Source organism: Sebastes umbrosus, chromosome 20 (assembly GCF_015220745.1).
Source record: "Sebastes umbrosus isolate fSebUmb1 chromosome 20, fSebUmb1.pri, whole genome shotgun sequence".
Classification (NCBI taxonomy): Eukaryota; Metazoa; Chordata; class Actinopteri; order Perciformes; family Sebastidae; genus Sebastes; species Sebastes umbrosus.
In genome coordinates, this window is record NC_051288.1 from 9950041 (window position 1) to 9965389 (window position 15349).

Genomic DNA, 15349 nt, shown 5'->3' on the forward strand with positions numbered 1-15349 from the left:
TCGGGCCTTGCTCCCACGACGCCGTGGGGACAGCTGGGTAGCGATGGTCGGCGGGCACCCTGCGACGCAGAAGCCCCGGTGATGCCTGGCTGCGTGAGCACAGCTGGCACCGCAACATCTGGTAAGATTCATCAGCGCGGCGCTCGCCCCGAGTCTCGCTCGCTCTTGTTTGTGTTGTTCATTCAGTCGGCCCCGTGGTTTTGCTCGCTAATGCCATCACACCTGTCTTCATGTTTCCTCTCAGACTCTCATTCCCATTGTTTTCTGGGTGCTAATCTCCTCTCTTCCATCTTTTATACGCCTCCTCTCTGTAATTTTCTATGCTCGTCAGCTCTGGCTCAACCTTATTATGGCTTTTTTTTTTCTCTCTCTGCGTCAGGTGATCATTTTTTTTTTTGCTGAGCTGCTTTTCATTCACTCGCAGTCCTTGTCCTCCACTATCCCAGGGCCAAACACATTAGCTGTATTGGCCACTCTCAGGACCAGTGGAGGGGAAAAGCACAGGAGAGACCGAAGAGCAGAGAGGGGGAGAGGGGGGGAGGAGGAAGGAGAGGGAGGGAGGGCTGGCTGGCTGTGTGGAAACGCAATAAAAAGGAGAGACTGCGAGTGTAATTCAGCAAACATGTATGTGCAGCAGGAGTGAGAAAAGAGTTGGTTTATTTGAACGCCGAAAGCTGAAGAAGCTGCAGACGGGCCTTGTTTAAACCGGGTCCAGTGAACTGTGGTTCAACTCCCTTATGTAATGCGAGGAAAACAAGACACGTGGCTTCCAAAAAACAGGGGAATGATTGTTTAGAGAAAAAATGTCTCAGAGGGGGCCTTGGCTAAACTAGAACTGCACCTGTCCTGTTGGATTCCTCAGCTCGCATATGAATCTGAACATGCAGGCCAAGATGACTGGAGGCTTCATCATTACCTTACAAGCATACACATGAATATCACAGAAAGATTTGCTTTTGCAATGTGTTAATCCAAAAACTGGGGGATGGATCAGATAACTGCCTCTCAATGCCGAGTGTCTTCCAACTCTTAATCTTTGATGCTACATCAGCGTACAACACCTCAGAGACTGGTGAAGTAGAACAAGGGGAATTGGGAATGGGAATGGGAATTTTCTGAGGCTTCAGGATTAAAAAATGTACTCAATTTGAAGGTACAAGCTACATGTTGTCTATAATTCACACTGTCGATGGGTCATGAGACATTAGTGTTAAATTTGTAGTCTCATGTTGGAGTCCAACACCGACCCGTTGTTTATGTTGGTAATTCATTGCCAATTCTACTCTCCAATGAATGAGAACATAATAGCTTCTCTGCAATTGTTTTGAACCAACATATAACAGGCAGGGAGTAAAGTGTTTCATCTCTAGTAGCAGTACATTCTCTAATTCGCCTACCTGTTCCAATATTTTATGAGCTATATTCACTTTCGGTAGAGCGAGCAACCCGTAAACAAAGCTTGGTTCCCGGACAAAGAGGATAAACACTGTAGGAGCGACTTCCAGCTCGAACCACAATAAAGCAGCACTTTACTGGTGGCTGCTGGTACTTAGTCTAACTGGGCTTACACTACATTTACATTTCAATATAAACTGGCCAAAGTTGCCCAGCTGCCAATATGGAGAAAATCATTTTACTCGGCCTCTGCTGGACTACGAGTCTATAAAAACCTGCATTGAGAATCCATTTCACCCCGATAAAAAGCTGCCAAGAAATAAAATTATTTCATTACAGTTTCAGTAGAGATGTGCTATAACAAATAATGTTTTACAGACTTCTAACCCCCCTAAAGACTGAACTCTTACAACAGAGTTCACCATTTCACAGTCTCAGCTGAGGCAAGAGCGCTCAGAGGCGTCTGCTGTATTTCATCAAAACCTGTGACAGGCTTTGTGCTCGTTGAGATCATCACCACAGCGCTGCACCAGCTTAGATTAGAAATGCAGCTGACTGGTGTATAATCAAAAGCAGTGTGGGCGTGCCGTGAGCACACACACACAGTGTAATAAAGACACACACTGACACACACACACACCTATTTCTGACCAGTCACCACCTCCAACCCCTAAATCAAATCATCTGGTTGTAAACCTTAATTATATTGCAGAACACCAAAGCTCCAGCTGCTCCGAGCAACAGCGCAGCCCGTCCTGATAGCGCCGATATGAGCGACACAGATATATATTGTAACCGGTTCAATACATCGCTACAGAGGCCAGTTGGGCAGCTGTCTCGTCATTCAAACTGGTGTAGACATACAGTAACACGAATGCTGCTCTGGTTTGCTGATGGCAGATGTCAGGCTTTAGGGAGAATAGCTAAGAGGTGCTGCTGGTGTCGCTACCTGGGCAATTGTCGCACCTTGTCAAACACTCACAAAACTGCTTTTTTGGTTGCCTGAAAACCTAAGCTTCATTTTTTTATGTCTCTTCGAAAAGAGGTGAAGCAGCAATACTAAAAGTTAACATGGCTGACGCCGTGAAACTAAAGTGAACAAACAACAAATTCAAAAAGTAAACACAGGAGACAGAGAGCAGGTGTTTGTAAAGAAACAACCTCAAAATGAAAGGGCTCGCCAACGCTTGTTTTTCTTCCTGTCTGTTCTCTATGCTCCCATGTCTATACAGCCACATGAGTTTATTTTAAAGAGCCAACCAACCTGTTGTGAACTGTCCCTTCATCTTCTGGAAAACAGGGTCCTGCGCCGTGGCCTGGGCCCGGCGGGCGAGCGACTCGGAGGCGGCGCTGGAGAACATGGTGGAGACGTTAGAGACGTTCTCCAAGCCGACGCCGAAGGTGCTGACCAGCTTCTTGACGAAGTTCAGCGTGTGCGGCGTGATCTTGGCGTCGGACACGGCGCCGCTCTTCTCAAAGGCCACGGAGTAGCATTTAGCCAGGCCCTGTTGGAGCTGCCTCAAGACCTGCGGGAGAGGGAGGGGGAAATAAATAATGAGAAAAAAGTTATACATGTGGCAATACTAAATACAGCAACACTTTTCTTTTTATCTGTTGAGTGTGATCTCCGACAAATTGACATACTTTATAACTCAAAGTCCTCGATGAACACAGCAGAAATAATAGAGACACACACAAGTTTCTTAAGGAACAAAGGTGCAGCGATATGATGTTATACAGTAGCCAAAGAAAGGGGGAGAGAGGAAAGGCGGTGGTGGCATAGCATGCCCCTGTGTGCCCGGTGGAACGAAGCATAGAGGCTGCAGCTGCTGCTGAGCTGCCCCAGACCATCACAGATAATCACACAGACGCACACACACACCAACAAACTTCCGGCCCTAAATCCCTTTCCCCATCCTACACGCTCACCGCACCGATCCATCACCTGTCTCAGTCTTCTCTCCTGCTACCTCTTTTTCTCCCAGTCTTCCCCCCCTCCACCCACAGACCAGCTACCTTTGCGTGGATTCTGCCTAGCACGGCTAAAACAATTTGCAGCAGCACCGAGCTCAGTTTTGGACGATCGTGTCCTGCACTGACATCCGCACAATTAGCAGAGGGGAAAAACGCTGCTGGCTGAATGGATGATTTAAGTCGACATGCGCTTCAACAAAAAAGGGATTGAAGAAAAATAGTGGGCAAGAAATAATGAATCTTTCATCTGAAACGTACATGGCAATTCTGCCAAGTACATTTACTCAAGTACTGTACTTAAGTACAATTTTGAGGGTACTATTTTTTCATAAAAAACATATATGATGCAGTACTTTAATACGAATCTACACAGTAGTATATCAATATCTAAAACTGGCTCCACATTGATGAACTACAACATTAAAATGGATTTATTAGTGACAAAAACAGAATAATATAATATTCTATAATAATATAACACTGTGAAAAGAGCCATTTCGCATAATAAGTACTTTTACTTTCGATACTTTAAGTACATTTTGCTGATTATACTTAAATACCTTTACTTAAGGAACATTTTCAATGCAGGATTTTTACTTGTTAGAGTATTTTTTAGACTTTTCAGCATTTCTTTTTTAGCATTTTCTACTTTTATTTAAGTGAAAGATCTGAGTACTTCCTCCACCACACACTAGTTCAGTCAGGGAATGTTAAGACAGTCAGATGAATCAGGATAACACCTTTGACTAAACAGATGTGTCGGCCCACCAGAGAGACTGGGGTCATCTGGTTGACCAGGTGGCGTGACACACACAAGATGTGCACTCACAAACTCGCTTTCACACTTTTGCACAGATGCATGGAAATCCTCACAAACCAGCTGTATTATTTTCTCACCATCTGATCCGCTAAAAAACACAAGTCTGACACGCACGCCAAACCAGCACCTTTTGTTCTTCTCACCTCTTCATGCCAGTTCTCCCTGAACCACACCATCTGGTCCACGATGCCCTCCAGGGAGGAGAGCAAGGTGGGGTGGAGCTCGCGCTGCATGTGCATGATCCGGCTGCAGCGCCACATCGGGGCGGTGGCTCGGATGGGGCCTGGGTCGGAGGCCCCCGAGTGGGGCTGGGCCCCCACTGAACTGGGCTGCTGTTGTCCAGATGCATCTGGGGAAGAAGAGGAGGTAAGAATGAGAAAAAAACAAGCAAATTCTACAGTTTCTTGAAGTGCAGATAAACAGATGGGCGGTCCAGAGTAACACTGGAGGAAGTTCTATGTACATGCATACCTATACGTACATGCATGGTGGAAGTAGAAGTAGACTTTTAATGTTCATAGCGTGGTAAAGAGGCAACACACTACCGTGTTTACTTACCACTTTTGTAGCGCTCCCTCTGCTCGATCTTGAGTGTCAGGTAAAGGGTGCGGATGGGGAAGTAGACAGCCTGGGGGTACACTCGTCCCACCTAGCAGATAAAAGAGGGTCACAGATTACATTTCAAAGACTCCCCCTCAGGACCGCAAGGGAAAGAGAGAGAGAGAGAGCAAGCGAGAGCACACAGAGGTAGAGGAGGAGGAGATGGAGAGAGAGAGCGGGACAGAGAGATACCGTTAGTGAATGTGTGTCAGAGAGAGAGAGAGAGAGAGATCATACTGATACAGCCAGAGACCTCTGCTGTAACAGAGGGAGTGTTTGAAGCTTTGACTCAGGGGAGTTAGGGAAGTTAAAAACATGTCATGGCTGAATTACAAAACTGAATTGTGATTGATGATGAAATTGCCCTCAAGACTTTCAAGAAAAAGTCACCGACAACATCGGGAGGCTTAATGGTTGAAGTCGGAACATAAGAGACTTTAAGTTTTTGAACACATTGCAAAATCACCTCAAAAAACTTGGTGGAGTAGTAGAGTTCCTTTGATAAGCAATGCTGCAGGTGAATTCAGCGCGGTGTATGATTTATGTATCGGTCTCAGGTCGCAGTTCATTGAAAAAGGTAGGATTAGTGAATCGTACGGCATCCGAGCTAGATCGTTTTCTGAAATCTAAATTCTGTTTACGCTGAAAATGTCTTCTACTAAATAAAGAAATGACTTGAAAATCAATGTTTCTCAAAACAGAACGTTAGCAAGCTACCGTACCAGCATACTTGGTAGATATTTTCCTCTTCTTCAGTTTATTATGGTTTGGTCTGAGCAGATTGAGCTTTAACATGGTTCACTTTATAATATGACAGCAGAGGTGAGACCAAGTAATTATTTTGCAATAAGTCTTTGCACTCAAGTCCTGAGTAAAGTCCCAAGTCCTAAACTTTGAGTTTTGAGTCCTAAACAAGTCATAATGCGCCCGTAACTGGCGCCAACTGGCGGTCCCTAATGTAATGTTAGTTCTTCATAGTTTTCTCCTGCTACTGTTAGATGATTAAATGCAAATCCCAATAATATTCACCAAAAAAAAGAGTCCAGAGTTAAAAAAACAACACCACTTTTTGGGGATTAGGTAATAAACAACAAAAGATAGAGATCCAGTTTGTTCAGTTCAGTTATTTCCCCATGAGTAAATCCTCTTCCCAAACAAACCAATAAAGGATCTCTAAAAAGTAAATAAACCCAACACCTCCGACGCTGTCCGAGTTACCTCCGGTATCGGGCAGTTGATCGCCTTCGTGCACACTTTTGTAATAACATACTTTTTATCTTTGGGCTTTGGGGGAGTAATTTCAAGCCAAAAGTCTCAAGTCCAAGTGAAGACACAAGTCACTGGTGTTAAAATCCAAGTCGTGTTGCAAGGCTTTTTTTTTTAATTTGTCGAGTCGAGTCTGAAGTCATCAAATTTGTGACTCAAGTCTGACTTGAGTCCAAGTCATGTGACTCCAGTCCACACCTCTGTGTGACAGCATATGGCAGGTCAGTCTTCCTTTACAGAATGATGCACAAACACACTTGATAAGTAAAAGGCAAATTCACCCCACTGTAAGGTTTCTTTCATTCACCAGCCATTCATGTAGCACTGCAAGCTCAGATGGCAATATGTTAAGCGTCTTGAACATGAAGTAGAACGCCCCCTTTATGTGGCTACAATACCAATTCCACACTTGTCACCAAATGACATTCTAATACATGAGAGGGCGACCACTGCGACAAGTCGCACACAGATATTGTGAAGGAATCACCCGTTGAATGAGAGAGGTAGACTCAACTCGACACTGATATATATTTGTGTGTGTGACATTTGGCTATCACTGTGACGGCACAAAGCGAGAGCCTAAAGGTAAAACATGAGCTGTGACAAAGCTCCCTTAAATTCTACAGAGGCGAGAATGGAGCTTATAAGCACAGCGTTTCTTTTTTGAACATTTCCAGTGGTAGTGGTTATAAATCTTAATCTGAGAGTAACATGTATGAATAAATGGCAGATTACAATCAGAATTTTGGATATGCTTACTTTTTGTTGGTTTAGAAAATATGGCTAATTGGAAATTTGTTTTGGGAAACGTATGGGATTGTCTGATCACTCACGTTCCTCTTTGCCATATCACACGAAAATCCATCTTGTCAGGCTTCAAGTAATGCGTTTGTGTACGGCAAGCCACACAACGGACCAATCAGCGTCCTGTGAGGAACTACTGGCAACTAGGGGCGTGGCTTGGGTGTGTGAGATGCGACATGGTGAGGTCGACAGTTCGTTCTCAACAACAATGGCGGCTTTCGAAAAGGTTAGCGTAGATGCTGCAATAGCATCAGAAACGGAGAGTATTTCATCATTGAAAAACAGAGCAAAGAACGGCACTGAAGGCTTTTCTCCATGGAAAAACATGTTTTTGCTCTTCTCCCGACTGGCTTCTGCAAGAGTTTGATTGACAGATGGCTCATCCAATCAAGTACTTTTTCAAAGTGCTTGCCCTTTTCCAAACAGTTTCTCAGATGATTTTGTGTAACAAACCATCTGGCGGGTAAGGTTAATACCCTCATATAAATGATGACTTAAAGTACAAGAATAATAAGCAGGTTGGAGAAAACAAACAACAGATTTTTTGTTTTTTGACATTCCAGGTGGGAGAAATCAGCGAGCCTGGCTTTCAGCCCACTGGATATTGGTGGAAGACCAAACCACAAGGTTCTCTCAGGTCTCAGAGCAGAATTTCATAGGTTGCAATTACATCGCCACTTGATCCCTTCTAGACGCTCTATACGCCTGCAGGGCTGAAAGGGATACCTCAGCGTCTCGACGACAAAACTGAGTTCAATATGACTAAAAGTGAGTCGAGGATGGATGGTGGTGGTGGTGGTGGAGGAGGATATATAGGAGAGAGATAGAGAAAGAAAGAGAAGAAGCTTTTTTTCATACTTCAGCCTAAGGCTAAATGGATTTTAGAACCTCTAATCTTCCTCTGACTCTATCCACGTTCCTCTGACATCTAGCTCATGTCTTCAGAGGGATTCTCAAACTGCACATATCAAGATTACACGAGAACTAGCTCACGTTTAAAGCTGCCGACGATGAGAATGGGTCTGCCCACGGCTAACTAGAGCACACGGTAGTTTCTCTTTGGAGTGGACTACTAACAGAGCTGTTCCAGATCTCGGCGGGTCTCTTCAAGAGACTCAGCTCCCTCAATCCACATAACTCTACATGGACAGTGAGTCAGCGGTGGTGTGCTGTAAAGGCAGCACCGAGGCAGGGGAGACAGATAGGATTAACAACTGCTGAAAGAGGCTGATGCTGTTGTTGAAGGTCTAAGCCCTGAATACGATACAAAGAGGAAGAAGGAAAAAACTACTATCAAATTGAACTGCAACTAGGAAAAAGACTTTCCACTTCCCCAGCGGTGAGCTAATGCAGCTATGGAGCACCTTCAGCCACCACCAAAAGGTTTTATCTGCTCTTTTGTGGCTTAAGTACAGTAATCTGTACAATGCTTCCAGTACAAAAAGCCACTCTAAATAAGTTATTGTCGCCTCCTCCTCCTGCAAATTTGCAGAAATGTATAAATCATATCTGTGAATACGTACATGGGAACTGTGTACACACCACTGCAGATTTATTAAGTTGAGGCGCTTTTTTTGTCACTCTATACATATAAAATATTTGGCACATTGCCTTCTCTTAATCTCTTATATTTTGAAGTTTTATATATTGCATGTACAGCAGATGCGTCGGTTTCCTGACCCTCCTTTTCAAAGTGCTTAAAAACAGAGAAGAAAGAAAAAATACCCTATTGAGATGAGAGCGAAGGACTAGATTCAGAAGTAACGGGAAGAGGGAGTTCTAAGTGGCAGCTAACAGCAGCATTAAAGATGAAAAAGGAAGGAAGGCAGAGTGGAAGAGGAGGTACCAGAGATCAGCCCGCTAATGGGAAGATAGATAAGAAATGTCACATTTTGGCGAAGCTGAGGTGGGCCGAGGGGGGAAGAGGGCGAGCGCTAGACAAGCAGGAGGCAGCGAGAGAGAGAGAGAGAGAGAGAGAGAGTGTAGGAGCCCGAGCGGGGAGGGCTGTTGAGATACTCTGTTAACTTCTGATTCATCTTCCCGCCTGCCCCCAGGCGCTCTTCTCCTCACCTTCATCAATATTTCAACATACGTTTTTTAAACATCCCGCCGCTGCGGAGAAACTCTAAATAATTCAGGCGAGCGGCAGAGACAAAGGCTGCCGTGCATTAAAATGCGTTTTTCTCTCGACATGAAAAAAAAGGGGAAGAAGAAAAGGGTGTTAACCTTTTACCCTTCAGTCATTACGAGGTGACGAGGCAGACCAAAGGGAGGATGGGATGTTCCATAGATGGAGATTCTCTACAGTCAGTCACCCATTGACATCCATTCATATACATGCAAAAGACGTGGCAGAGCACTGCTTTATGTGACTCAACTGTAACTAAGAGGTCACAACTTTGAGCCTGGTAACAACCATGTGTCCTGTTTAAATGATCAGTGGGTCTCTAACTTTTATCAATAATGTATCCCCTTTGAAATATTTTTTCAGCCAAGAACCACCTGACCAGCGCAAAACGTAACTGGTAATGGTATAAAAAAAAATGCTAATCCTGAACGTGATAGTTTTCGTTGTGGCAGTTGACAGTTTACGGCAGTTAACGATTGCACTGAAAATAGGAATATTTATCGAACTTACATTTATATTTTTTTTTTTTATGAAATCATTATAGTATAATTATTTTAGAAATTATGCATGACTGATATTTTTCTAATTAAAATTTTTTAAAAAATCTCACAAACCCCCTGCAGTACTCCAAAGTACCCCTAGCGGTACTAGTACCTCATTGGACTGCCTATTGCATACTGCTAACGAACTCAGTATGCAGTATTTAGTACTGTACTGCATACTGCTAATGAACACAGTATGCAGTACAATATGAAACTGCTACATCAATATATTTCGCGGTATGCTGGGCCAGGCTTTACCCTTTAAATGAGCTCTGTAAGCACTGGACAAAAAAACAAACTACCACTATTATTATTAATATAATATTATCAAAAAAGACAACTTATTGAGCTTTGAATTTTTTTTGTTTATCATCAGTGTTTACTTTATAATATACAGCATGGATTAGCTCCCCCCCCTTTAAACCATTTATTCAAACAGCTCACGGTGAAGTAAGACAAGTAGGATCATAAAAGAGGGGAGACTTGTAAATATAAAACACTGCTCGAAAACATGTACTCAGCACGGTGGAATGATATCCCTACAAATATTAGAGAGTGTATTAGTCTGTCAGTTTAAAACTAATGTTACAAAAGATTCATGCTGTGTCTCTCTGCCCTGTCAGCTCGGAAGCTCTTTCCCTCGCCTCTTCTCTCGCCACTGCCTGCTGCTCTGTAGCCGGTCTGATAGTGCTGGCGAGCGAGCTACGACCGCTGGCGTTTGTGGAGCTTTTCAACTCCAAACAGGCAGATAACCACAGGTTCTCGTTAATTTTATAATGGACAATTGTGTGTTGTGTAAACAAATCATTTGTCAAAAGGGAAATAAAAGCCCCTTGTCTTCGCGACCGGTCTCTTGAGAGAGCTCCAGCCAGCTCATATCGGGGTCTGTGAGCGTGACTGGCCGGCTGGCTAGCTGGTTTGTGGAGCTTCTAAACTCCGAAAGCATTGGAGCAAATGTTCGATTTGCAATCAATTTCCATGAAACTGCCAATATTCGAAATCGACACAGTCGATTTCTCGTCTCAATAGTTACGAAAAATGTAAAAAACGTGCTGTTTTTGGTCTCTGTTGTTGTGACCAAAGACTGTACCGTTCCAGCGCTTTGCATTGTGAGATACAGTAGTCAAGGTATACCAGTCCGATGCATACTGGAGATTCTTTTCAAATCATACTGTAGATTTTGCTTTTGTTTGCATACTGCATAGTACATTTTGGCCAAATCAGTAAGTACTTTTAGTATAGTATGAAGTTTCGAATACTGACACTGCTCCAGATAGATAAAACACCTAACAAGATTAATGCGTTATATAAAAATCTAAGATAAAAACATGAATGCGAATGATTCAGTATGTTTATACCGCTGTGTTCATTTATTTAACATCTAACTTGAATGAAACCAGCTTGTTAATGAGCTCAACAACCAACCATCAGTGTGATGCTTCCTCTTTATCGGCATATTAAAAAAGTAGAGAGGATTCCCAAAGTAACCATCACTTCATCACACACTTAGTCTGTCTTTCCATGATATTACACCAATCTCTTAACACTGCCCACTTGTACTCTAAAGCCCCGTCTCTCCCCTCTCTTCTCTTTATCCTCCTCCACACTCTCTCTCTCTCTCTCTCTCTCATATCCTCTATACAATATTCCTGCTCTGCTGAGAGGATGGCTGTTTGTTATAGCAGACTACTCTTTGAAGATCACCCTCTTCAAATTGTGCGGAAATAATACTCCATTAAGCAAAGCAAATTAGTCCTCGGTTTAATTACTAGCTCTGTTCCCGCAGTGCGGATGCGCACGATATTAGCTTTATAATCATTTCTTGAACAAATAATTTAAAAACCAATTCAGCAGGGAGTGTTGAAAGCCAATACATCGCTGTAGAAAGGGACAGTGAAAGAATTTGAATGCCTAATTTGGTAAATAGGAAGCAGGAGAGGGGGCCACTTTGGCGTGAATGCAGTTAATTTATCTTGATTAGAAAGACGTGCATGAGCACTAATGCACACACACCAGCCAGATGTGCTGCCCCAAATGGTTGACAGGAAAAAATATGAATGACTGATGGGTGGAGCAGACATCCAGACACGAAACTGAAGAAGACAAAATGAAAACAACAACAAGGCGAGGGACATGCATATTCTAAATGGTAAGATTATTTGTCAAAGCTGCCTGACATGTGTTTTCATTGATAAAAAAGTTGAAAACAGAAACCAGGAGCATTTTGGCTTAAGCTCAATGGGGATCTAGATCTGGCTCTGGGATAGGGAGTATTGTAAAGGCCTCACCTGGCTGATTAAGTTGAGCAGAGATTTGCCTTCTGAACCAACCAGGCAGGTCAGGAGCTGCGGTATCCATGCCAACCACTGAATAGGCGGGACTCCAATGCAGTACTTGTCCACAGCATCTGCCAGGGTGTTCTTGTCATCGAAGCTGAGCAGCCACAACACCTACGGATGAAACAAGAACACAATAAGTGTGAGAATAATAATAATAATAATAAACTTTATTTATACAGCCCTTTCTTAAAAATGTTACAAAGTGCTTTCCACTCAACAGAAGATTAAAAAACAGAAACAATAATAAAACAATAGAATAAAATACAAACAACAGAGGGATTGTAAAAAAAAATAACAATATTGGAGGATAAAAGAAAGTTAAAAATATATATATAAAATGGCAAGGGAGGGATGAGAAAACCATACAACATATTAAATATTTATAAAAGTTTTAAAAGATGCTAATGATGTGGTGTGTTTAGTTTCAATAAGCAGAGTGTCCCACAGTCTGGGGGCTTTACAAGCAAAGGCCTGGTCACCTTTGGTCACAAGCATAGACTGTATATAAGAAGTGGATAAGGAGACTGTTTTGTGGTCTGCCGTGTTGAAGCCTCGAGTTCGGCATGTTGGCCGTCTCCATCTTGTTTTTTTGCAACCAGAAATTAAATGAAAAGGTGGCGCTAAGTAGAACTGAATGCTGAACAAGACATTTTTAGGGGAACAAAAAAGGTTACAATTAACTGTCATGAACTGAAAACACACTGTGAAAGGGTTAAAGTTCTAAGACGAAAACACGGACAAGTCCCAGACTGGACAACGCCCTGGTATAAGATTTTTAGCATCCTGCTTAGTATTTTTCGGGGGGGAACCAAAAATTTCAATATCCAGCATTTAAAATTTTAGTAGGCAGTATATTTTTGGGATCATTGGGCAAAAATTCCATAATAACCTTTCAGCATATTGTAATTCAAGTGTTCTGAGAGATAACTACACCTCCTCATGTCTCTGTTTTCAGGCTTTAAAAATCTGCCTGCGATACAAACTTTCTAATTTTACAGCTAAACAGTACACTACAAGATGATTCTGAAAACATTTAAGGCGAGAAATAGGCATTACAGTAACATAATGTTGATTCATATTTGATCAGCGCGGCCTCGGTTTGACCGTTTGGTCGGAGTTTGCGAGTGATTGACAGCCGGCTCTAATAGACTGCAGCTGGACAGCAGACCTCAGATCAGCTCTTACTGATTGTTTTCCTCCGGTCTGTGAAATCTTGCAGATGCTGTTAGGAGCACCGGCGGACACAGAGGCACATAATTTTTTTTCAGGTTACCTGTTTCATGTACTACTGTCAGGATATAGCTACCGTTTTATAAAAAATAACTTGTTTTAATCATATTTGCTCCAATCTCGCCTACTTCAGATTTAACACCATTGAGACAGGAGAGGAGGTTAACTAAGCTGCTGGAGTCCCTGGACTGGAGAGGAACATATAGCTGTGTGTCAACCACATTACAATGATGGGAGACACTGTGATACAGAATGATTTTGGCTGAGAGGAAGCACATATACTAAAAAAAACTAAAAAAAACAGAAGGCAGGAGGAGAGACAGGTAAGAAAAGAAGGAAGAAATAAACAACAAACAAATGTCTAAAGGCAACTGCATGAAAATGTTCAATAAAGTAACTACTTTTAGACACCAAGTAGCAAGAGCTAAGGCCTCTATCATTAATCAGACCCTTGCTGCTTCCCTGGCTCTGTTCACAGCAGGAGAGGGGCTGCAGAGCAAAGAACGAGTACATCTTGGCAATTGGTGCTATGATCAAAGCTGAGCCAATGTGGAGGTGATCTCTCCTCCCCTGGTGTGCTTGTGTGTGCATCTACATTATGATGAAGACATTAACCCCACTCAACCCCCTCAGGCTCTTTTCAGCGAGCCAACCCGGGTACACAGATTGTGCATAATTACTGATAATGACTGGTCATCTCCCTTCACCCATCAGGACTAAGCTCTGCCAACCAGGCAGAGCAGCACAATACCAGGGGGGGGGGTCACAAGAAAAACATCTAATTGGGATGTGAAGCCGGTCGCTGATGCCATTATTAGAACAGATGATGATAGTAATGCTGAATGCTAACACTGGATGTGGCAAGACCGTATTTATTATTTATCCAGGCTGACACATAGAGGTAGCTGGTCTTTTTGCTCTCTGGATGAGTCTCTCTAATCTCTCTCTCATGTGGCTTTTTTGAAAGCAGAGACCCAGCAGGCAGTTTAGTACATTCTTTTTGTACAATCTCACAGCCACCTCCAGCTCATTAATAAATGATAGAAAAAAGTAAAAGTGTTTTAATGAAGCAAAAACTTAACACTAATTTGCCTAAATTTGCCATAATTTTGTGCTGTGATCATCAGATTTGAGGTTGAGAACTACCTCACTTGAGCACAGCAGGTCTCAGTGCTTTATCTACTATAGCCCCGTTTCCACCGCAGGAACTTTCCCCCAGAACTAAAAAACTTTTGAGGAACTCTTTACGTTTTGAACGCAGGGACCAGGGTCTAAATGAAATTCCGAGGACATTTTACCCCCCCAAAAACGGGGTGGAGTTTGCAGGGATGGCCGTTGCTGATTGGTAAAACATACACACACACAGTGCCACTGCTTCAACTCATGTACTACTGCTTCATTCATAAACAAGGAAGTACTCTAATATCAATTTAGGAGCATTTTAGGATAAGGGGAGAACATGTTTAAGAGGAAATAAGAACAAATAGAGGTCTTTCTTGGCTAACCTCTGGACGGACTGGAGGGGGCTGTATTGAATGAGTCGGTGTGTGTCTGTGTAAGAAGGTTGGACGCTTGTTAGCAAGGAGTCCACCTCTTTATCTCCCACACGGGGCTTACTCAACTAGTAAGTACGGTAGCATTGGTCTGATTGCTAAAGAAAGGTCAGTCCACGTAGAGGGTCATGAGATTGGAGCATCAGGGGAGGCCATTAGTCTGTTAACCCCCCCTCGTGCCAGAGGACGGCCTTCACTCCGCCATCGATCTGCCGTGGGAACCCATTCACACTGTCTACCCCTGGACTGTAATCAATCAAATTACTACTCTCAGCTTGTATCTGTGAGAGTCTGAGAGGGCTAAAAGATAATGTCTTTCTTTTCATCAGCAACAATAACGTACGGGCTGGATGGGGTCAGGAAACTAGGGAATTAAAAGTGACCCTACCTGGAAAAAAAGGCCTGATTGAGGCTACTGGTTTATCACACAAAAAGCCCACCCCCACCTTCCCAGCTCTCTTATCACCTTTGCGAGGTATTTGCGGGACTTGCTCTCGTTTTGGTGGCGGCAGGCGTGGAGGTAGCAGGTGATGGCGGAGACTCCCAAGTGGAGCTGGCGGTCCTTGACGAAGATGTTCTCCAGGTAGTCGCCCCACATTGCCCAGGCCTTCACCAGGACGTCGTGCATCTGTACCGCTGCCGAAAAGGCCTTGTTGGCCTCCTCTGACCTGAAAACAAGAAGGGAGGGAAGGTGAAAA

General features: G+C 43.3%; 1 protein-coding gene and 1 long non-coding RNA gene across 4 annotated transcripts in view; one reads left to right on the plus strand and one right to left on the minus strand.

Moving 5' to 3' along the window:
• LOC119479680 (transformation/transcription domain-associated protein) overlaps positions 1 to 15349 on the minus strand; it is a 90843-nt gene that overhangs the window by 12147 nt on the left and 63347 nt on the right. For both annotated transcript variants that reach the window (XM_037755542.1, XM_037755543.1), the window contains 5 exons: positions 15118 to 15319; positions 11818 to 11979; positions 4748 to 4838; positions 4333 to 4538; positions 2660 to 2921 (listed from right to left, as the gene is read on the minus strand). In XM_037755542.1, the coding sequence (XP_037611470.1) occupies positions 2660 to 2921; positions 4333 to 4538; positions 4748 to 4838; positions 11818 to 11979; positions 15118 to 15319 (923 nt within the window). The remainder of the gene's footprint in view (positions 1 to 2659; positions 2922 to 4332; positions 4539 to 4747; positions 4839 to 11817; positions 11980 to 15117; positions 15320 to 15349) is intronic.
• On the plus strand, positions 11910 to 13512 carry LOC119479726. Of its 2 annotated transcripts, none has more exons than XR_005204739.1 (2): positions 11910 to 12007; positions 13232 to 13512. It is a non-coding gene; the product is annotated as an uncharacterized LOC119479726 (long non-coding RNA). The 2 variants fall into 2 exon arrangements; XR_005204740.1 differs by lacking the exon at positions 11910 to 12007 and adding an exon at positions 12180 to 12537.